This window comes from Asterias amurensis, chromosome 15, assembly GCF_032118995.1.
Source record: "Asterias amurensis chromosome 15, ASM3211899v1".
NCBI classification, from domain to species: Eukaryota; Metazoa; Echinodermata; class Asteroidea; order Forcipulatida; family Asteriidae; genus Asterias; species Asterias amurensis.
Window position 1 is genome coordinate 4885392 of NC_092662.1, and position 24783 is coordinate 4910174.

The following is a 24783-nucleotide window of genomic DNA, read 5'->3' on the forward strand; positions in this document are numbered from 1 at the left end:
CTATGCACAACAAAATAATCATCTACCCAGAATAAGGTTATCAGACTAACTACCGTGTAAACATGTACAATGTGTGACTGGTAATATGCTCATTAATGCTAAGCAGGATTTTCTGCTTAAAGACAGTGGACACTATTGGTAATTGTCAAAGACCAGTCTTCACACTTGGCGGATCTCAACATATGCATAAAACAACAAACCCGCAAAAATTTGAGCTCAGTCGGTCTTCGAAGTTGCGAGATAAAATAAAAAAAATAAAAAAAAAAACATGAAAGAAAAAACACCCTTGTTACACAAGGTCGTGTGCTTTCATATGCTTGATTTCGAGACCTCAAACTCTAAATCTGAGGTCTCGAAATCAAATCTGTGGAAAATTACCTCTTTCTCGAAAACTACGTTACTTCAGAGGGAGTTGTTTCTCACAATGTGTTATACTGCCAATCTTTCCCAATTACTCGTTACCAAGTAAGGTTTTATGCTAATTATAATTTGGAGTAATTACCAATAGTGCCCATTGCCTTTAAGCCATGTTCATCCTGCCAATGAGAACGCAAAGTGAATTTTGACGGCATAAATTCGCAATGAATAATTCGCATGAGTTGACTAATTCTGCGAAACATTCACTGCGAAAACACTTCTCTGTGACGTCAAAATCGTATCGCATTCGCAAGAGGTATGTAGATCGAGTTTTTGACCATGACGTGAATCACTTCTTATTAAGAATGAAGACGTTTCTAATATTATAACATGCAAAAACAATTTCGTGGAATTGTTTTTCTCATATTTCTTAAAAAACTACAGCACTCTCTAAATGTAAAGGGGTGAAAAAGCACTCTTTGAAGAGCCATATAACGGACAACTCTTTTTCGAGTGGTCTACCACTCTTTTAGATTGAAGTTTGCATCTTTTGGGGTGATTTTTCACTCTGTCCGGGAGTGAAACCCCTCTAAAAGAGTGAAATAACCACCACTCTTTTTTTAAAAAGCCATATGACGGACAACTCGAAATGTAAAGAGTGGTGTTTTTCACTCTTTTACATTTAGAGTGCATCTCATGGAAAGCTTTCTACCATTATTATCTTCAAACCGTGGTATTAGTTTAATGTAAATCTGTGGACATTGTGCTTTGAGTCGTACAAAAAAAGTACCAAAACCCTTTACTTATATCTTTCTTGATAGTTTTCTCATTACGTTGACAAAAAACAACCGATGATTCTACCTTTAATGAGTACCTTTTGTGTAAACAGAAATCTGTAATGGCCTCACGTTTTGACCCTAGCAGAGTCTTGCTAAAAGAGAAAATAACAGCAAATGACACACATGAGTGTAATAGAATCGGTCAGGTGGAAAATGAGCAACAAGAACTAAAGGTGGATTCAAAGATAAGTTAAACATGGACTATTCTAAAGAGAATGGAGAAGAAGGATAGAGCATGGAGAAAGGATTGGTAGCATACTGGAAAAAAAACATCAGGCAACAACAAACTGTGGAGGACATTCATAAACATTTTGTTTTGTTAAGCTATACTGTTCCTGCTTAAAGATATTGGTAATTGTCAAAGACTACTCTTCACAGTTGGTGCATCTCAACATGTGCATAAAGTAACGAAGCTGTGAAAATTTGAGCTCAATCGGTCATCGAAAACACCCCGTGTCACACGAAGTTGCGTGCGTTTAGATGGTTGATTTCGAGACCTCAAATTCTAAATCTGGGGTCTCAAATTCGTGGAAAATTACTTCTTTCTCGGAAACTACATTACTTCAGAGGGAGCCGTTTCTCACAATGTTTTATACCTCTCCCCATTACTCGTAGTCAAGTATGGTTTTATGGTAATAATTATTTTAAGTAATTACCAATAGTGTCCACTGCCTTTAAGCAGCTCTATGAAATTGGGCCCAAATCAGTCTAGCCACCTTGAATTGGTCGTCCAGCATTGTGATAAGAGGCTATCTCTCGTGTAAAAACGTTAAACAAGAAGCATATACGGAAATCCAGCCAGAAGCCATGTCTTCATGCATGTGATTTTGGTAGTTTGTGAAATAGCCTTTATATACTTCATGCGTACATTGCCTTTCAGAGAATTTAAGACCCAAGGGTCCAATGTTCCATCAGTCTAAACCGTGGGATTTAATAATGATGTTTACAGTAATTTTCTTCTCCAAACACGGAGCGTATTTTCTTGACAAGAGCAAACGGGGGTAAGCTCGCTCATCACGGTCTAGTCAAGGTGACGTTTCCGCCAGCGGTTAGTCACCGTTGAGGTACTCCGTATAAAGCACTCGCACAATACTATATACAAAGAAGTCCCTATTAACCGCGATTCTAAATAGGATTTGAAACTTTGCATGGTTGGAGAAGAAGTAAAGTAGGTTACATAGTGGGGAATGTTGCATTGTTTTGTTAACTTGGCGCATCAAGTCCATAAAGTAGTACACCAGATATAGTCTACAAAGACTCAGCTATAGGTTTTTATATTATCCAAAATAATATCGTTTGGATTTTTAACTTTACACTGGTTTGTGTTAAGTACTGAATACTCGATCCATGGAACAGAATTCGAAAAAATATTCAACTTAGCACATCTCTCAGCTCTTTTTCGGGTCCCCACAACTCAAAACTCATTAGCATTTGAGAACCCCCCTCCCTACTATAGGAACAAAGTAGGTTATTCGGAACGCCGCAGTTGATATAAATGACCAACAGTTTTTGTGTTGTTTTTCGCTTTGACGTGGTCAGCGGATTTGATCGAATATTTTACGGAGTTAATTGATCTTATCCTTGCCCATCATACGACCAAAAGGATGTACTTTTACCCTTCAGCGCAAGCTGAAGGATGGACATTATAGACCATCGTCTTTGAATAATAATTGAGTGCGGTGTATCCGTTCGTCGTTTAACCTTGACCATTCGAGATGGATATAAAAGTCACAATCTTTCTGACCTTACTTCAAGACAAAATGGCCGTGCTTGTTTTACGTCTACGAGTTACAGGGAAGGACGCGCGGATTACATCCAAGTGGCAATGTCACATCAGGATAAAAAAATTCCTGTTGAAACCGATAAGCTATAGATGTTTCAATGGCCTCGTTTATGAAACACTTCTCAATTCAATCACATTGCCAATCCCATTGCCTTTTTTCGTCTCTCTCTCTCTCTTCTGGCGATCAAAACAGAAATGCATTTCTTGCCTTTAAATTGCAACTGAACGGTTGGCGGTGAAGACTTTAGTTTTTCTTGTGGCCTCTTTTATTTCAGAGAATGTGTGACAAGTCAAAGGCGACCGCGATGATATTTATTTGCCTTCAAATTCTCTCCAAAGTGGAAGTATGCTTTTTTTCACAAAATTAAGGTTAGGCCTTATACCTTTTACAGAAAAACTGAATAAACCATCCCCTATACTATTCTTTTACAGGCAGTGGACACTACTGGTAGTTACTAAAAATAATTATTAGCATAAAACCTTTCTTGGTGACGAGCAATGGGGAGAGGTTGATGGTATAAAACAATGTGAAAAACAGCTCCCTCTGAAGTGCCATAGTTTTCGCGAAAGAAGTAATTTTCCATGAATTTGATTTCGAGACCTCAGATTTAGAACATGAGGTCTCGAAATCAACCACCTAAACGCACACAACTTCGTGTGACAAGGGTGTTTTTTCTTTCATTATTATCTAGCAAGTTCGATGACCGATTGAGCTCAAATTTTCACAGGTTTGTTATGTTATGCATATGTTGAGATAAACTAACTGTGAAGGCTGGTCTTTGACAATTAACAATAGTGTCCACTGCCTTTTAAGTCCACACGAACTTCCTTGCAATTATACTATTTGACGATGATTTGTTATTGAATTTGTGTTAAATCAGTAAACTTCATCCAACAAACGCAATCAAATAATGCCCAGATGATTTCTTGCCGACTTATTATAACCCATTCCCAAGAGAGCACGTTTATTTTGTAATGCTCTTATTATATGGTAATATGCTTGTTGATAAATTATCTTGATATTTATACAGACGTTCCCTAAACGAATTATACCCTTCTGATGCGGCATTGTGCAAACATTGAGGAATGGTTAGTGGCCGCATTGGATGATACAGTATGGAGGTTTAAAGGCAATGGACACTAGCTACTCATAATTACTGTTAGCATAAAAACTTACTTGGTAATGAACAATGAAGAGCTGTTGATAGTATAAAACATTGTGAGAAACGGCTCCCTCCTTGCTCTATGCTCTGAGTGAGGAACCGTCGTTTTTGAGTATGGGGTATGTTTCCACTCAAATATTAAAAGTCTTCAGGCCTGAAGCCTATTTTAGGCATCTGCTAAAAGTACACAGGAGCATGTGCAACAGGGGTGTTTTTAATTTCATTATTCTCTCGAAAATTCGATGACCAATGGGAGACTTTGAGGCGCTAGGTGGCAGCAGACTTACCAGATAAATTGCCATTGTTTACGTAGTTCTGAGCATGCAGTCATTACCGAGAACAATGGATTTTACCTGGTAAGTCCGCTGCCACCAAGCGTCCTGAAAGTCTCCCATTGAGTCCAAGTTGTCTGCTTATGCAGGGCTATGAAATTGGGCCCTGTCGTTAAGATACCGGAATTCGTCCTCAAACACCCATAACGCGAAACTGATACCATTTACATTCGCAATACAGTACCAATCACATACAAACATTATTGTATGACAACCGGGAGGGGAAAACTTCAAACGAGCCAAGCCAGTAATTAATATCGATTAATGAGGTGTACCCGTACAAGGTTGATCGGTCTTCGATTTTTTGTTTTGTTTGTGTGTTCACGAGGATTCAATTTGCTTTGTATCCTTTTTTTAATGAAAATAATAACTGCCTTGTGCATCATATTGTTTTGGAGGCAATTATAATAACACTAACGTGTTGGCTTGCGGTAACATAGTGGAAAGTCAACGTCAAAATAAACTTGCACGATGGGTCAGTGCGCGAGTGCGACACGGGGCCCGTGAGGCTCATTCGACAGCGCAGTCACAGAATGACATGCCGCCATAGTGCGGACCTCGTTTCAAATTAAAGGGAAAAGTATTATAAAACGGTTTCTAGTGGAAAGTAAACTACTTCCGCTCCCCTAAGTTGTCAATAATAAAAGCCATACACAAATTATGTTTGTGCATACCTGTGGGGAAATCTTTTGCGATTTCCTTCGTCCCTGTGTAAAGGCACTATACACTATTGGTAATTACTCGAAATAATTATTAGCCTTCAAAACACAATATTCACAGAATGACATTAAACTTATAAATTAAAAATTAAACAATTAATTATAACATTACCTACATCTTCTTTCTCAGTGACTATGGATTTATGCCATGGCCCAAAACAAAAGGTATCGAGACATCTAAAATCCATTTTGTTACATTTTCTGCAGTTTGTGGAACCATCGAGGACGATGGTGGAACCAACAAGTTATGATCTTTACACAAAGCATACAAAATAGACGCTGCTGTAATTCCACTATATACGCTATTGTGTATGGCTTGTAACCATGTAAAGTGGGGACACCAGCAAAGTGTACAACACGGTAACCAGGGTAGGCGTAGAAATACAGACGGGCAAACAGTGTAGAAGGTCGCAGGAATTGTCTAATATTCACGGTGAAGGCCTCGACGCGCTGCATGCTGCTACCCGTCAACCTTTACAAAACAAATATACGCGTAATCAAGCGCGCCAAGACTAACAAGGATCAAAATAAGGCTTATTACTGTCGGTGTACGTCCAGATATACCGTAAACTACATAATGGATACCTATATCGAGGCATAGTAACATTGATAACAATCATATGAAATCTGAAAGATCACTGAATATAAAATTAAGGCCATGTACAAATCCTGTTACAAAGATTTTTCTGTGTGAAATATTGTCAAAGTTGAGAAAAAATATAGAACTCAGAGATCTCATCGTTGTTTTAGAGTGCCACGGTTGAAAATAGACGTGAATGTCACAAAGGCCATTTGACCACCAAGCCGTTCGTTTCACCATAAAAACGTGACCAGTGCTGGTTGGTTGGTGTGTTCATTAAAAGCTAGACCGTGGAAATTGAATTACTTTAACTATTTGATGTACCGCCCTTAAAGATAAAGTTAAACAATCCTTAAAAAAAAAACGCGTGGCTCAAATTTGCGATAATTTTGCGTACTTTGCATTGAAACGGGCGGCAATGCAGTGCAATAACGATGTGGAGTTTATGAGGTTTTTGCATTGTGAGGTTATATATTATTGTAGATTTCATTTGGAACTACATCATGTATAATCTCTTTCTTAGATCTGAAAAGAACCAGTGGGTTTTAACATGAATGTAGACGACTACATGCATCACATTAGTTAAATGCACTGGACACCTTGGAGAAATTGTCAAACACATGAGCCCAATTTCATGGCTCTGCTTACCGTCAGCACAGAATCGGCGCTTACAGAAGCAGAGAATTCTGTGCTAATGGCAAGAGTATTTACTGGGTTAGTGGCGAATTTGGGCTTCTGCGCGTGCGTACTCCACGTTACTAGGCATTCTACGCTAACAAGGCTAGTAAACATTCGGCTAGTAAAAAATCGACGCTTACAAATTCGGCGCTTGCACGTAAACGGGGAATCGTGTACGTAAGCGGAACCCGGCGGTAAGCAGAGCCATGAAATTGGGCCTGTATTCTCATTTGGCGTATCCTTACATGTACATGCATAACATAAACCTGTGAAAAACAGGGCTCAATATTGGTCTTCGAAAAAAACTACCCTTGTTGCATAAGTGTGTGCTTTCAGATGCATTGTGAAATGTTTCAACTTAAAGGAACACGTTGCCTTGGATCGGTCGAGTTGGCTTTGAAAAGCGTTATATGGATAGAAAGATGTTGTAAAAGTAGAATACAATGATCTACACAATAAGCCTCGAAAGTGCGTGGTTTTCTTTTTACGTCGTCCACTAACACAGACGGCCATTTATGGGAGTCAACATTTTGAAAAATAAATGGCCGACCGTGACAGTTGGCGATGAAAAAGGACACCGTGTATTTTTGAGTGACACTTGTGTGGATCATTGTATTCTACTTTTAAAACATCTTTCTCACCATATTCATTTCATAACAAACGGTTACAAACGCTTTTAATAGACCAACTCGACCGATCCAAGGCAGCGTGTTCCTTTAAGTCTTTAATTATTTGAGTGAGAAAGTTGAGGATTCAACGGACAGTATATCTCTGGGGACAACGCGGCTGCAGGAGACCTTTAAGGATGCAATCAGGTGAGCCGTGAACAATGCACAGTATTCTCATAATTGGAACGTTGTGTACATCCGCGTTACCGCACCGCACAATAAGAAGCAGTTGTTTTCTTCAATCTGTAAGTTTAGAATTACCACTCTCAAAAATACTTCTTTAAACGAACAGGACACCATTGGTAATTACTGAAAATAATTGTTGGCATAAACAACTTACTTGATAACAAGCAATGGAGAGCTGTTGATAGTAGTAAAAAAAAAACATTGTGGGAAACAGATCCCTCTGAAGTTGTATTTTTTCAGAAATAAGACATTTCTCACTAGAAAATATACAAAAACTAAATCAGCTGAAGCCGTTTATTATGCATCTGAAAGCACACAAAATAATGCAACTGGGTGGGGTTTTTTTTCTTTCAGTATTCTCTTGCAATTTGTTTTTTTAATCAATTTAGAAAAGAAAATTCCCATTGAAAAGCACTTTGAAGACAGTTGCAATACTTTGATGTACAGAAACAAAAATGACCAACCTGAAAAGTCGTGATAGAGGCAAAATTCCACCCGGTGCCGTTACACGAGTAGATTTTTTTTCTCACTCAAAGTCATTCTCGAGTGAAATCAAAATTACCCGGGCTATTTTTTACATGCCCTTTTTCCAACCACTGCTTTTTAAAATCCCCGTAATCTCCATCGACCAATATCTTAACTTCTTAATACAACCACAGGACCAATTCGTGGTGTTACTATGATCTTTAGACCACGACCATTCGAGAGCTTTCAATCGAAATAATATTCCCCGCGTAAAAAAAGAGGTAATTTACTGTAGGGAGTTCGAGAACCCTTTGTTAGCGCATCACCAGTCGCTATTGTCCCTTGAACTGAAGTCGTCAGCAGCCATGTAACTGTCAATGCCTTAAGGCACTCTCATAAAATATTGATCGCCAAGAAGGAAAAAAAAGTAGATATCAACATTGAATGCGTGGCCTCGACTGATGAACAGCTTTGAGGTGGGAAAGACTTACAATCACATTGTTGTTATATCTCTTCTGATATATAACCCACACGCGTCAAACTAGTTTCAAAATAAGAGAGAATTGCTGTATAGTGGATTAAAACAGAAATATTACCCCCCAAAAATAGTAACATATCTTTGGACGTCTTCAGCCAATGTGGATAAATTTAGGCTTTCCTTCAATAACAACCTGTCAGTCTGTTGATTTAGATTCACTTCCATTGTTAACACGTGGAATTATTTGTGTTTATATAGATATATAGACCTACTGTACTTCTGAGGCATCTTTCTAATGCGGCAGTTTAGGCAGTATCGGCTGGGCGGTAAGCAAAAAATAAAAATAAATGAAATATTAAATATTGTTTAAAGTATAATTGTACATGGTTATGTACGCTAAATGATATAGGTGATTCAATGTGCACGTTTGACTTGTTGAAGATTTATTTTTGCTGTGAATTTACTATCAACAAAGTGGATAATGGACATAAAAATATACTCTTGTTAAACGAGACAGATTGACTAATATATTTTACAATGACGTTGTTTGTCACCCGTGACTGCTTAAATTTGACTTCCTATCAGTTTCCCTGGTCGACAGGCATTGAGCAGAGGCTATGCCACACCATTGCCACACCTAGTAACAGCTAGGCCACAGTGTGCACTGACATTGACCATGACCTCCGTGCATCATTACGGCTCAATTAAATAAATGGCTATTATCATCATCATTAGTGGTTTTAAGTGGACAATAACCGAATAACTATAGTTATTGCAATTTCAAGAAAATTTAAATTAACTTACAATTACTGACAAGACGAAGTAATTAACCCATCATGCCGTACTAATCATGTGAAGGTAACTGCGTGTTTTCTTAATTAGGTATAAAAGACCATTACTGCAGGTAAATTAACCACAAAACCTTCGCTATTGCAATATGCATTGGAATGTCTGTGTTTTCAAATGTACGTTGGCTGCTGGGACTCGAACCGTAGACGTGCCGCGGTCTATATAGATTGTGTCTAAGTTCTAGAGCACTGAGCTCGTCAGCTGCATGCTGATTCGAATCCCATCATTGCCCTAGATCAGACTAGGCGATGCTGTCAATATCCCATTATTTCGCTGCAGTTGAGTCAATTTTTTCAACACGTCCTCCGTACCACAATAAGTAATACGGATTAGCGATAACATGATGATCGCAACATTTACAGCAAAACCGATCAAACTTTCACACTCAATTTTTATGAAACTCAATTTTGCACACATGAATTGATCACGCCCCTTTTCAGGTAAAACTTTTGATACGCCTTTCTTCGTGGTATGACGATATAACCCGTTCTGTGTGTGGTCCCCTGCTTTAAAATGATCTCAAAAACCATAGCGTAAAAACAATTCATGAAATCCCACCTGGGTTTTTTATATATATTTTTTTCATTGCAGAAGAGTCGGCTATATATCGAACATAAAAGCGTGCCGCTATACAACAACAACGCAACTGAGAAATCAGAGTAATGAAATTGGGCATTTAGCGGTTTTTTTAGTGAACAAATCGTGAAATCACACCTGTTTTTTTTTTATTTTATTGTATTGCAGGAGAGTCGAATCATGTTGAACATGAAGCGTGCTTGTAGAGTCTTTCGCCACAACAACAACGCGACCGTGAAATCATAGTCATGAAATAGTTGCATTAAGCGTGCTTTCCTTATGAAATGTAAATCGAGTTGGGTGATGAAACGAATGTTTTATAAACAGCGGTAAAACATTTGCCGCGGAGATTTTCCCCGCGATGTGCATTGTCGACTTATAAGAACTGGTTCTCGAGTAAATGGATTATGTACGGCGGTTTGCGTCGCTCCCGTACACATGATGCTTTTTATTGGCAGTCTCTCATATTTAATGGTCTATCACAGCCTTTTCAATTTGACCAGGAATCTAATGAAGTAAGGTTTAACTGAGAAGAAATATCTACTTATGTATAATAAATGGAGTGATTCAATTGATGAAGTAGGTAACAAGTATAGTTAGGTGAGGTTTGCAGTAGCACCCTGTGTAATCGTTTTAAAGTAGTGTTGGTTCTAAAAAGAACTGAAGTTAACAACTCAACATTTCGATCAGTATGCTCTGATCGTCTTCAGGAGAATGCTGGAATCTGTTGGTAGATGCTGCTCAGGCTAGTAGAAAGTTTGAATCCATTCATGTAGGAAATGTGACATAAGTAATGCTATCATAATATCGTATAACCACGCACCCCAAAACCACAGTACTCGAAATACTGCGACTTCAGAACGAACTCGGATTTTTGTTTTAAAAGAAATTGTAAGCGTATTTAGATTATTCTGAGGGGTTTCTTCCAAATAAGTAATCACTATGCGAACATGGAAGAGAGTTTAACCCTTGTGTTTCTGGCATAGACGGGCATCCTTCATCAGGCCTACGAGCAACAGTGATTAAGTTTATTTAACACACATTCTTGGTTTATTATCAGAAATGCATAATAAACTTTAAAGGCAGTGGACACTATTGGTAATTGTCAAAGACTAGCCTTCACAGTTGGTGTTTCTCAACATATGCATAAAATAACAAACCTGTGAAAATTTGAGCTCAATCGGTCATCGAACTTGCGAGATAATAATGAAAGAAAAAACACGAAGATGTGTGCATTTAGATAGTTGATTCGAGACCTCAAGTTCTAAACTTGAGGCCTCGAAATCAAATTCGTGGAAAATTACTTCTTTCTCGAAAACTATGGCACTTCCGAGGGAGCCATTTCTCAGAATGTTTTGTACCATCAACCTCTCCCCATTACTCGTCACCAAGAAAGGTTTTACGCTAATAATTATTTTGAGTAATTACCAATAGTGTCCACTGCCTTTAAACACATGGAGGTTAATAAATAAATGCACAAGTGAGAGGTGTTTGCTCGTGACTTACCTGAGCCCATGCCCATATCATCTTCAACTCGTAGTCTGCTAACAGTCCCTCGAATTCATTCACGTGGTCTATGGCAATCTGTGTGGAGTTCACCATCACGCTGTTAAAATGGTCATCGAAGGGAAAGAAACCCGAAATATAGATGGGCGTCTTGTTGCGGGGTGGCCCCGTCGTCGGCTGTGCCGCCGTGGTGCCCTGTGCCGTTATGTCCCGGGCACTCAAGAGCACTTGAAGGACTAAAAAGTCACAAACGGCGATCCGGACCAGGGGCTGAAACCAACGTGAATGCATATTGCCAGGTTTTGTTTAGTCTGTAAATAGAAAACAAAATCTTTCGAAATAAATCCCTTTTCAGCCAATATTTAACAATGTCTTCCCGACAGGACGATTGTAATCATCAGCAAGCGTATTCCAACTTAATTTGGCCGAGTTTGCTCATTTTTATTTGCACGGTGCTATCAAGTCCAGCTTTGCATATTATACGCAATGTGGTTTCAGTTGCTCTGGACTGTATATCTCGGTATAGAGTTACGCTGAACGACCGGCGATATTACTGGGGTATAACCCATCGACGATAAGGAGGAACTCTCGCCTAGACGACTCTTTGCAATGTCGAGTGGAAGAACGAGCTGGTTTATGCACGGTGGCAATCCAGTCCATACTGCTAAATGTTGACGCCGAGTGTCATCCCTTACTTAGGGCTGTTATTCACTTTTCGGTTTATTACACGACGACCGTGCCTGCTTTCGACTCGACGGGGCGGATAGACATCATCAGCACCACGAACCACTCACACAATGTAAACACCTTTTGGGTTTTACTCGCAATAACACCATGAGATGAACACACAATGATGTCCCCCTTTTTTTCTCCCTCCTCGATGATTGCTTCCTGACGAGTGTGCAAGGTTTACTCAAGTGCGCAATGCTTCAGACCCTCAGGGTTAAATGAAGAAGCTAAGAGGGACCAACATGTTGCAGTTTGTGTCTTGAGTTACCATTAGGTTGCAGGCATGTCACAAGTACATCGATTCTGAAGTCTCAAGTTACAGTAATGCGATATCTTGAACTGCCTTAAATCCTGCGATCAAACACATGAAAATGTCAAAAAATTCAAATGATGACTGTACAGCATCGATGAGTTGGGGTTTTTTTTACCATGGAGCAAGGACCAGACCACTTCAACTGGTGATGATTTGTGCAACAATTCGATGGGGTTCAGTTGACGTTCTGCGCTTTAAGGGGAAAATGCTATAACCACCTAAGATGAAGTCGTCTGTGAATATTATGCTCTTCTTTGTATCGCGATTTAATCAGAACGAAGTACTGGACAGTACTGTTTAATATAAATAAAACCTTTCGGGAAATTGGGCAGTGCAATGAAACGCAATCTCATCCAATCGGCGTTGATGAAAATGTCCCTTGAGGCTCATGCCCCCAACCTATAAGGTCCCCACACCAACACCTCTCAGCGACGACCAGTCAAAACTCTTGCGCCTCACCGTGTGACCTTTATGTCCGTCACACGATCACTAGTCCCAGTCGGGTTTGAATGAATACCTCGAGCAACCTGAAACGTGTCTTAACAATTACCGATTGTAGAAAGTCCTGCCGATCGGTGAAAAGGTCTGGCTTGCAACGCGATGTCGCCCTCGGGTAGACGCGGTGCGTTTGTACGGGTGAGAGGTATCACTCTGAATGCTACACTGTATGCACGATATCGTAGTTCAATTCAGCACCAATTTGACGAGGCTGGTCGCACAGTACGAAGAGTGAATGATATCGCTTGTTACTGTACGCTATGGTTGCTACCTCTTACTGCAAGTGTGATACGTGTATACACACCACACCATCCATCACTATACAAGATTAAGGAAGTCCACGTGAGTAGGTGTGTCTATCTATACACCACCATGGACTTCTCTTGACATCCACCATCCCCAGGGGCATCAAACAACATGATGAGTAGCCCCCCCCCGGTCACGACACGGTGTGACGTCACACACGACTCTGTGAGATCGAACGAAACAACACAATCTTCACATCACAATGGGGATGAGTGTTGCAGCTACTGGGAATCATCAATGGACACACACGGCGTGACCAAAAGCTGTAGAAGGCTGGCATCGAAATACTATACCTGGTTTCACCGAATCCAAAAGCTCAACAAAGTGTTCATGACATACATAAACTGTTTATGGGATGTGCTCCCTAGGACATCAGTGAATTGTCCACAGTGGAGCAGTTCAAGGAAGCAACCGACGCGTCAGATGATTAAAGCCACAACTTTTTTTTGTTGAGAAAAATAAAATTATCTGTTGCAAACGACTACCAACCAAAAGGATAATATAAGTGCACAAATAGTAAATGGCCTGACGTTTCAACCCTCTAGGAGAGTCTTTCTTGTAGGCTTTTTCTTGCACAGCATAATTGTATACCTTACACAATTATTAGTGTCCACCATTTTAAGGCACCACGACTCAATCCTTAAGTTTCCGAACAGGCTTTCAACGAGTACCAGCATAAAAATAAAAATAGAAGTAGAAATTTCAAATGAAATACACACGTACACACAAAATGTGCATCACAAACTTCAACATCAGTCGATGTGATTATGGATCCGACGGCCGGATCGCTAGCTTAACAATCTAATTACCCGTGTCCCCACCGTGACCAAGGCATGGTTCGGACATAGAGGTGTACATGACCTTATAATAATGAAGCAAGAACAATATTGATCCCAACAGTTAGGGCTACCGGTGTAGTCAAACAAGTAGGGTAATGACGTAGCCCTGGTGGTCTTACACTTTCGTATTGTATATGTGTACAGAGGAAGAGTCCTATATAAGGCTAGGTAATGGGGAAACCACTGTAGATAATTATACACGGGTCATGTTCACATTTTCACCGAGCATAGTATAGGTCGACCTTCATTGTGCTGCCTCCATCTTGGTCATACTCCTCGTATCGAATAGCAACAATAAATACTTCTTATCAAATAGGAACCAGACTATTTTGTTCTTCCAGCCTCGGTTCGGTAACATTGATATCAGTGGGTGAAATTAAAGATGGCTGCACTATGTATGATAAAGGTGTATTAATTATTCATAATGGATTGATTTTTCAAGTCCGTTCACATTTTTTGTTTCCATATTTTCAAAAACACAGCATTACAGAACGCATAAAAGCAAGCAGAGTAGTTTAAGATTTATACAGTCAACGAAAATGAACATTATGAAGGGCGGTTTGATAAGCTGATTATGAGGCTTGTAGTAATCAGCCTGTAGACAGACAGACAGAGACAAGATAAACGGACAAACAGAGGACGTACGAATAGGAACAAAACAACTCACAACCAACAACGCTTAGTTGCACAAAATATTATGAAACGTTATATATACCAATAGCTAATAAGTGACAATAAAAAAAAACTAGCTGTTTGAACTGTTCAACACCTCCTAAAAGTGTATAAGTGAAATACAACTTTTACATGAACGACTATGTGCTCGAGGAGACTAACATGCTTAAATACAGGCAAACTTGCTTTATGTAATGATGCTACTTGTCGACTACATCCAACATTGGGTTGAGCCCTTGGCCTTGATTTGATCGATTCTCCAGCAGTACATTTCTACATTATAATTGAAAGCAACATGGGTGCAACCACGTGCATGGTAGACGGTAAGCAACCTTGGGTAATGGTCATTGATTTATATGGTTATTTTGCACGACATTCTTTGCCCATGGAGGCTCAGCAGAGGCAATATATCTCGGCTACATTAGCGGTGACTGAGCTACCGCTTGGTGGCGCCCTAGCTCAAACAAAGCTGGAGTGAGCCGATGAAAGAAAAAAGTATGCGATTTTATAGGTATCAATTAACTTTGTCAATAGCAGGTTAAATCATTATTGTCTGAGATATGCATTAACTAAAAAGTATGCGATTTTATAGGTATCAATTAATTTTGTCAATAGCAGGTTAAATCATTAGTGTCTGAGATATGCATTAACTTTTCCGAACTGGTAGTAGACATAATTGTCAAACTATAGTCAAAAGTGAGTTCGATCATTGTTACATTTGAGGGCAAAACATCGTTGATTACGACTTATAGGATGTTGTCTCACCAAAACTGACATTAATATTCTGATAAATAATCCCATTAACGAAATTTTACTCTCTAAAAGAGTGATTTTGTTTTCATACGTTGCTGTTATAAGAGCCTCAACGGCTGTAGCTATAAATACAACGCATGCGATCTTCGAACACGCTTCACGAGAAACTCTGCACAGGCTCTTGTCATTTTTGATAACCACGATAAATCTCATCAATAAAACTTACATTTATGTTCATAACAATTACGGATTGATAAATCCTTCAATAACGTAGTGACTTATTTAGGTTTACTCTGAGGTCCTTTACGAAACCACGGCTTCGGTTCCGGATTCGGTTAAGCCAGCTTGGCCTCGCGGTTGTGTTTGGCAATTACGCGTGCTTTGCTTACGTGCTCAGTCATGGTTTCAGACGAGATAACGGAGCCTGAAGACGAGTCCAGAAGCGAAGCCGTGGTTTCGTAAATGGCCCAGCTCCAAAGCAAAAGACAGGGGCAGTAAACCAGTTGTGACGAAGGGGCAGTACCTCCATCTTCGCAATGGAGTATTCGATTGGTATAAACATCAACATCACAGTTGGACGTGGCCTCATCATGTGGAGAACCAAATCCTATCGTGGCGCCATGGCCACAAAATACACACCGTTCTCCACTCTGAACTAGAATTCAATTTATACAACAAATTTTACGGGACTTCACTCAAATCACAATTGACACACAGCCTCAGACAAAGTTTCCCGAGCTCCTCTAAAATCAACAAGAAATCCGTAAAAAGCATTTCCATTGCCATCACATCCGACGGCAATTAAAGTCGTTGGCTCAGTCCAGAGAAGTGTTTGTACAAATCTTGACAGGCTCAAAGTAATTTGTGTAAATTCTGGGAGTTTTGGAATGATGGGTTTAGACAGATGTCGTCGCCAAATGTCTACGCAGTAATATCAGGGGCATTATGGTGTATGGAACATCACAAACGTATTAATCAACCCGATATAGACTTCTTTTATAGCCAAATATACAAATCAAGTTAAGACCATTCCAGAAAGTAAATTTCATAAAGTTGGAGAATAATATTCTTAACAATAGCGTACGTGACCACTAGGTTTTACAGAGAGAGCTCGAACGTGTATAAATAAGCGTTGGGTGCACAAGCAAACAAATAAATAGAAAATGTGGTGATGTCGTTTCAGAAAGTCTTCAAATATCACTGTTGTAACGGAGATCTTAAATCAATATTACATGCCCAGGCTGGCAACGGTACCTTTTACATGCAGCGATATCCAAATGAAATCACTTTTGAGTATTAAATCCGGCCCTTTTTTACACATTGCAAATTTGTACAAGCCACTCAAGACATGCACTCATCTTGTGCAGCCCAATTCAGAAAGAACTTCAAGGTGATTGGATTATCGAAGATGTATGGGTCTGTAGGACACGCAATAACAAATATTAATGATAAATACATAGTGAGTAAAGGATTAAATATAGAATGAGGACACATGAGTAAAGTATTCAATATAATATTAAGGACATGCGACACACACAAAAGGCGTGCGATTTGAAGGAAATAAATTTCTCTTAGTCGTCTGCTTCAAAGTTCGAACTTCAAGATAATTGTAGACTTATGGGTCTATAGAGGACACGAAACATAAATATTTATGGGAAAAACAGTAAAAGTGTGAGAACAGGATTAAATATAAAATCAGGACACACTTTAAAGTAGAGGATTTAATATATGATGAGAACACACATAGGCGATATGCTACGAACCAAAATGATTTTGCGAGATACATGTAAAAATAATGTTCGTTATCTAGATGTGGCTCCACTGAGCTCCGTTTACATGACATGGTGAACTTATTACTCTCAAGTGAACCCATGATAAATGTACCCAATGCCTGGGAAGAGCCATTTATGTTTCAACTTTGATTCTCCCATAACCACATAACGGTTATCATATAACACAATAAGACAGTTTTAATATTAACAAACATATTAACCAACGCCAATGGAAAATTGACCGGGCTTCGAACCTTCGGAGGTGTACACCAGATGTGATAGGGCTTTCCTTAAAATGAAATAACGCCGAGTTAAGGGCTACACACCACATGCGTGTTTAAATCGCAAACTGGGAAGAAAGAAGGCCACGAAAGACTGCGTGGCTGGTCGAGTCCGGAGGTTTTATTACATTATAAACTCAAGTGTGTACCACGGACGTGCGATTGATAAGAGTGGCGAGCCGGGTATCGTGACTGAAAGGTTAAGGCCTGGAAAGACAACTATACGGCCTTTTTGGTGTTGTATTGTTTTCAATAAAGAAATAATATAGTTGACATCCTGTAGAGCGAATTAAGTGGCATGAAGCATGCCATTTAATGATACTACAAGCACAAGGTCAATACATCACTAGTAGATCGTTTCCAATTATAAAATTTTAAAAGCAATATTACAAATTGTGGCAAGGTTTCTCGAAGCTACCGGACATGACTATCGCGGTATATATTTGTTGGTGTTGAGAAAATATGCATACAACAAAATAAAAAATCTTAAAATTAAGAGATAAAACAATGGCACCATTTAGGAAGAATAATTATTGGCTTAAAGTGTAGACAAACAAAACAAGTTGTCCTAAATACATTGAATAAAACAAAATAAAATAAAAATACATAACCTTACACTGAAAAACTTGGGGTGTTAAATTAACTAATGGTTATTGTCACTATAGCGGAGAGTTAATCCAAGAAAATCCAAAGGACGAACCCCTATCGTCTCAACGATAAAGTAGATTATGGTTATTTCATGGGCCTTATACAACCCACCGTCCATACGGTGTTTAAGTCCCAAGCAAACTGCAATCACTGTCAGCGCCAAAACTGACATTCATATTGGCATTCAACAATAAATAAACAAATTTCAGGTAAAATAAGCAATATACTTCGCAAAGAGCCGTCGTTACCATTGTTGACTGAGCACACGCCATACAACGCCATTTTTGTATTTCAATTAATTCATCCAGTTTGCTGACGAAGACAATCAAAGAGTGAAATGCGTCACCTAAGGTACACATTAAGGATTGTGTGCAAAAGACTTGTGTAGTTAAAGGGTTCGTTTTCACACCCAGGTGGCTCAATTAATTTGCGTTTTCCGCCCGAACTTGACTGGTTGTCAGCCACGCTCAAGATTGTCCCAAACAGTCTGGAGTATTCATTATATACAGGATTGTAAGAGCTGACAAAAATAGTCGTAGATAAAGCCCGGTTCATACTTCCTGCGAATGCAAATGCGATACGAATGTTGACGTCACAAATTCGCAACGAATTATTCGCAGCAGTTCGACTTTGTTCAACTCACTTGCGAATATCGCTGCGAAAGGAGGGGTTGTGACGTCAAATTCAAGTCAAATTCGCTTCGCATTCGCATTCGCAGGAACCGGGCTTAAGCGTTCACGTTTTGAGTAATCAACCATCATGAAACTTTACAAAGAAAGAGAGAAATTGGGCTTACAGCAATCGCACAACATAGATAAACAGTATTGTCCAAAGGCCCACACTTCGTGTATCGCAACTTATAAACAAAATAACAAACCTGTGAAAATTTAGGCTCAATCGGTCATCGGAGTCGGGAAAAAACAACGGGAGAACCCACCCTTGTTTCCGCACGTTTCGCCGCGTCATGACATGTGTTTAAAATCAATCAGTTATTCACGATATCGAGAATTGATAATTGTTTAATGTTATCTCAAAAAGTAAAGCATTTCATGGAATAATATTTCAAGGGAAGTCTTTCACCATTACCTTCTATAAACCCTGTAAGTTATTTGTAAATCTGTGAGCTTTTTTTTTTTTTTCTGTTCAGAAAGTGTCCAATGGCTTTAATCCGCTGTGTGATACAGGAGAGAAAACAAGACATATGCACACTTCAGCATGGCCTAAACATGTTGCTCTGAATTGTGTTTTCAGGTTTTCTGATACAAGTGTAACTTCAATTCAGACTAGAGGAAGATTATGAATAGTCTACACCCTTCCCAAAACCAATTGCTTAATACAACGACTAATACAACTCTACTCGCTTGGCCATTACAAAGGACTGTGTCTTAATCGGGAAAAACTTGAATTTGCAATGTATTAACATCTATAAAGCTGGAAGTTGTACGGCATCTTGCTGATGAAGTCGAGTTTGCAAATTTGCCAGGTAGTAAAATGAAGTAGATATGACTGTGTTTTGGCGTCAGTCTGGCTAAACTGGTACATTGTTAAATTCTTCATTGGTCATGCTTGTGAATGGTATGCGGAAACTATACATCCGCATTAGTGTAGGGGCCTTGTCGTAGATAAAAAATAAATTTTAATAATAATAATGAACATTTATAGCACCGGTGCTCACTTATTCTGATGCTCATATCATACGGATGATTACACCATAAACCATAAGCTCCCTGGGGACTATGCAATAAGCCATGGCAATCAAATTAATCTGCATAGCTATGCATGTCATCACAGATAACCAATTTTACTCATGGGTGGAGAGAATCAGTTATAGTAATGGAAGTGTGTTGCTTAAATGTCATGAGGTGTGTTCGAACCTTCACCCCGATTATTGCACCACCATAACTTGAGTCAAGTACGGACGATGTGGCCTGTGACATCACGTACGTGTTTACAACAAAAGAGCCACCAAGCCCGGACTTCCTACAGGTCCGATTTGTACACAGCTCAATGGAAGAAAACACAAAATCTAAAATTAAAAATGACAGATTTTCTGTAAGGTCCTTGTATTTGTTTGGATTGCTGTATATTTTCCTGTTGTAAAATTTTTAATATTTTTATATTTGTTTTGGCAGCGCTTGTGTACATTTTATGGAATGGGCGCAATATAAATGAATAAAATTATTATTATTATTAATTATTATTATCGCCCTGTTTGAACTTTATCAGCTTTTGATATGATGAAAGGGGGCTTATCTCAAAACAGTTCACCTGTTACCTTTGTAACTCTAGGACTGATGTGGAAATTATGACACAAAATGTGAACTTTCCCATGACCAGTGCAATATCTTGAAAAGTGTATAAAAGTCCAAGAATATACACGATTTCAAACAAAGGTCACATAGTGTATACCTGCCAGAACTTTAAACAACGACACAACACATTGAAATTAGATTGCTAAAAAATAAGATTATAAACTCAGGTTCTATTCCTTATAAGATGAGTAGTATTTGCTGCCTCTTTGAGACAAGGAGGTGTGAAGTTAATCAGATGGACTACAGTTTCATTAAACTGCAGTTTGCGTGAAGCGCCGACTTTGTTGTTTGTTGATAAAGAAGTTTAGATTGATCATTATTTTGGGTGCGACTTCCAATAAAGGGTCCGTGTTGATGATCCTGATCCTCAAAGACAGTTGTGAGTAATTGAAATCTACCACAGAAAGTCGTCCTCGGCTCCTTTCCTATTGGAGAGTAAAGCTATTTCAGTGGATGATTACCTGAAAAAAACCTAATATTGCGCTCTCCAGAGCGACAAACCCATGGAGATTATTGTAGGCCTACTTGTTCATTTTCACATTTAGACTGAGCGCACTGCTGTTTAAATAGAGCGCAGCCAGAAGGCATTGGGTGTTTACCAGCAACAATGTTAGATAATAAGGGAGAGGAGATGAGGTTATTTTAAGAGGAGGAGAGATGGTGGGTTTGGGGTTTGATGACGCGCTATATACTACCGTAACAATCAGACATGCAATTTTCTAATTGCAAAAAAAAGAGGAAATGGCCGATCAGATTTAACTTTTGTGTTTTCAGTTTTCTATGGTAATGTTTTGAAATAAAAAGGGCTGATCAGCTGAAAAATTGCATGCCTGCACAATCATCCAATAATGTGAGTGGTAATTTGGAGCTCAACCAAAGGCAATTATATGCAGGGATTGGTGATTGTGAAGTGGTAATAAAGTGAATAAGTAATGCAATACTTATTGGGATACTATAATCATTGGTTGTTGGAATAACTCTAAGTCCAATCTAGCTTACCACAAACACACTATTCAACTAACATGACAGTGTTTCAGATGGCCAACTTCTACGGAGATTCGTACTGGCAGGTGCTAACTTTATAATTGATGGGCTTTTAACAATTCCATTTCGATCCAGATAACTTAGTTTGATAAATTCCTTGCTGTTTTGTTCCTGGTTTTTTTTTTTTCAACGATGAAAACAAACATTTTAACGGCCACGTTTGGTACTCTAAATATACGTTAGATGGAAACTTACTCGCAAGCAACGAAGAGCTGCTGATAGTATAACATATTGTGACAAAATGACGCCCTCTGAGTAACGTTATATGTGAGATAGGGATAACTGCTCACTAAAATATGTGAATCTTTTCTCAGACATCTGAAAGCACACACTTTGTGCAACAAGGGTGTTTTCTCTTGCAACTTATGACCAATTGAGCCACAATGTTCACAGATTTGTTATTTTATAGTGGGATGAATGCACCAACTGAAAATACTGGTTTTCGACAATTGCCTAAACGTGTCCAGTGCCTTCAAAGAAATCAATTTCTTTTTTAATGTGACATTTTGACAAACAGACTTCCTGACTTCTTATTTGATTCTGTATTTATTTTCCTTATTTTTGCTTTTTCATAATTGTTTTTTTTCCGTTAATGTTCTGTCTTGTGCTATTGTAACTTGTTTGTTGTACCTTGTATGGTCGAATAAATAATAATAAGAATAATAAATAATGTGTTGTTGCACCTTTAAAGTGATTAAAGGCAGTGGACACTATTGGTAATTGTCCAAGACTAGCCTTCACAGTTGGTGTATCTCAACATACACATAAAATAACTCACCTGTGAAAATTTGAGCTCAATCGGTCATCAAAGTTGCGAGGTAATAATGATAGAAGAAAACACCCTTGTCACACAAAGCTGTGTGCGTTTAGATGCTTGATTTCGAGACCTCAAGTTCTAAATCTGAGGTCCCGAAATCAAATTCGTGGAAAATTACTTCTTTCTCGAAAACTATGCGGTTCAGAGGGAGCCGTTTTTCACAATGTTTTATACCATCAACCTCTCCCCATTACTCGTCACCAAGAAAGGTTTTATGCTAATAATTATTTTGCGTAAATACCAATAGTGTCCACTGCCTTTAAGAAATATAGCAAACAGGAAAAAATAGATTCGAAAATGATGCTTGCCAGTTAGCATCGAAAAACACAGCGAAAAGCCAACACTTCCGCCCCCTTCCCCCTGCTATAACAATGAGGTCATTCTAGGGTAAAATTTTGCAGAAAATAAAATTTACTTTTAGGGGAATCAGACATACAGTGTGAATGTTTCAAATACCCCAAAGCAATTCAGTAAAGGCGAGAAATCCCGGCAAAACGGCTGTAACAGAAACTCTGCTCGGGAGAAAATTTGGGCAGTTAATTATCAAAATAGACGGGTGAACAGAGTAGTGAAAAGAGAGCGTTATGTGCGCCTATTCAAGACGCAGCGCTCGCACAAAAACGCTAAATGATATCCAGACATCCCTATTGCACTAATGGAAGAGTCTTCAAGTACCTTTGAGCTTTTACTAGATTGCCGATGATCACATGGGAGAATTTTGGGATACTGGGTGACATCAGATTTACCAGGGAAGATCCAATGTTATCGGAAGCTGGCTCTACCTCGAAATATTTGGTGGAAAAGTCTGCTGCCACCTAGCGTCGACGCGTCCCCCATTACCTGCTGATATGTTTGTACATTGTACATGCAGTGTACGTGCATGTTATGTTGCTTTGTACGCAGGATTTGAAAAGAATGCGGGGTCAAAGGTGAAAAAGGAAGGATCCTGACGTAGGCTCAAGGCAGGTTTCTGGCGTAATTAACGAGCCTCGAAAGGTGACGTCAGATGTTCCCAGGCTTATGCAACGATTGTTTTTTTTTTAGCCATTTTGATTTAATATCTTAATAAAGTCCCGACTTATTATTTGGCTGCAGTTGTGCGTTTTGGCATTTGTTTTTTAATACTTTTTAATAAAGACACAATTTACAGAATGTACACAATAAAATGGTAGGGCAAAACAAAATTTGTGAACACAACTCACAGCGTCTTGCTTGACTTATTCGTTCGAGCTTGCTTTTTAGGTCGAGATATCATGGGTTCTTCCATTTATGCAATAGGGGTGGTTGGCTAATATTCTAACCACGAGTGCCTTGGGTAATGTAAGTGGCTGGACACTAAAATGCAATAAAATGCAGGAAGCGCAGGTATTTTATTAAATGTTGTCCTTTCAAGCTATACAGAGTGTGCTTTCACCTCCTACTGTCTTGACCCAGTTTTTTTTTGAGAGGCGACGGACGGCACCGGGGGAAAATGTAATCGTTCATATTATATCACATCGCCGTTTGGCGCCGGGGATCATGGATCTGTTTCAAAGTAAAACAGTCCATGGCCGGACCAATCATTAATACAGCCATGATATTCTCTTCTTTAAAGGTGCCGGATACCTTTGATAATATTGACAAAGACCAGTATTCCCACTCGGTGTATCCCAACGTATACATAAACTAACAAACATGTGAAAATTTGCGCTCAATTTGTCATCGAAGTTGTAAGAGAGTAATAAAAGAAAAACAACCCTTTTTGCAAAATTTGTGTTCTTTTTTAGATGAATAATAACATACCTCAGCTTTTCTTTTTATTTTGAGAAATTATCTCAAAAACTACGTTACTTCAGAGGGGGCCATTTCTCACAATACTCTCCATTGCTCGTTATAAGTTGTTATGCTAGAAATTTGTTTGAGTAATTACCAATAGTGTCTAGTGCCTTAAAAATTAAAACAAACGTTGATACACGCTTCTTCTGAGTGACAATGTCACTTTGAACGTGAATATTATTACTGTCACACATTAGGTCGTGTGAAAATGTGTCACGAGTGTCAATGTCGCGCCTACCTGTCTGGCAGACGTTCTGAATTAGAATTGATCGCATTTAGCATTGTTTCACTTAAAATTGCAACATCCTTGTGTTTTCTTCCGAAATACGAAAGAAAACTTGGGAAGAGACACCATAATGACATTAAAGTAAGCTAAATGGAGATGGTCTGGACACACTGCCCGAAGAAATGACAACAGATTGACAACAAGATTAATGGACTGTCAACCAAGAACAGGGAAAAGGACAAGAGGTTGACAGAGAAGAAGATGGAGAGATGACATGAACATGGACCAGAACTACAAGTAACAGAAATGAATGGCGTTTACATGAAGAGGGTTACATCTTACACTGGATGAACACATCCTAAATGACGATTATATGTCTTCTATCAAAAGTTGTGTGAGAATTTACTTTTTTTTTAATTTTATTTTTTATTTTTAAACAAGCATGGTTTGTTACCGCAGTTAAAGTCAGTGGACACTATTGGTAATTACTCAAAATAATAATTAGCAGAAAACATTTCTTTGTGACGAGTAATGGGGAGAGGTTGATGGTATAAAACATTGTGAGAAACGGCTCCCTCT

At 38.9% G+C, this 24783-nt stretch overlaps 1 protein-coding gene across 1 annotated transcript in view; it reads right to left on the minus strand.

Annotated features, from left to right (window-relative positions):
• Positions 1 to 11470, minus strand: part of LOC139948382 (gamma-aminobutyric acid type B receptor subunit 2-like) — a 54223-nt gene extending 42753 nt beyond the window's left edge. The window contains exon 1 of the mRNA XM_071946523.1: positions 11180 to 11470. Coding sequence (XP_071802624.1) covers positions 11180 to 11470 — 291 coding nt within the window. The remainder of the gene's footprint in view (positions 1 to 11179) is intronic.
• Between the last annotated feature and the right edge of the window lie 13313 nt (positions 11471 to 24783).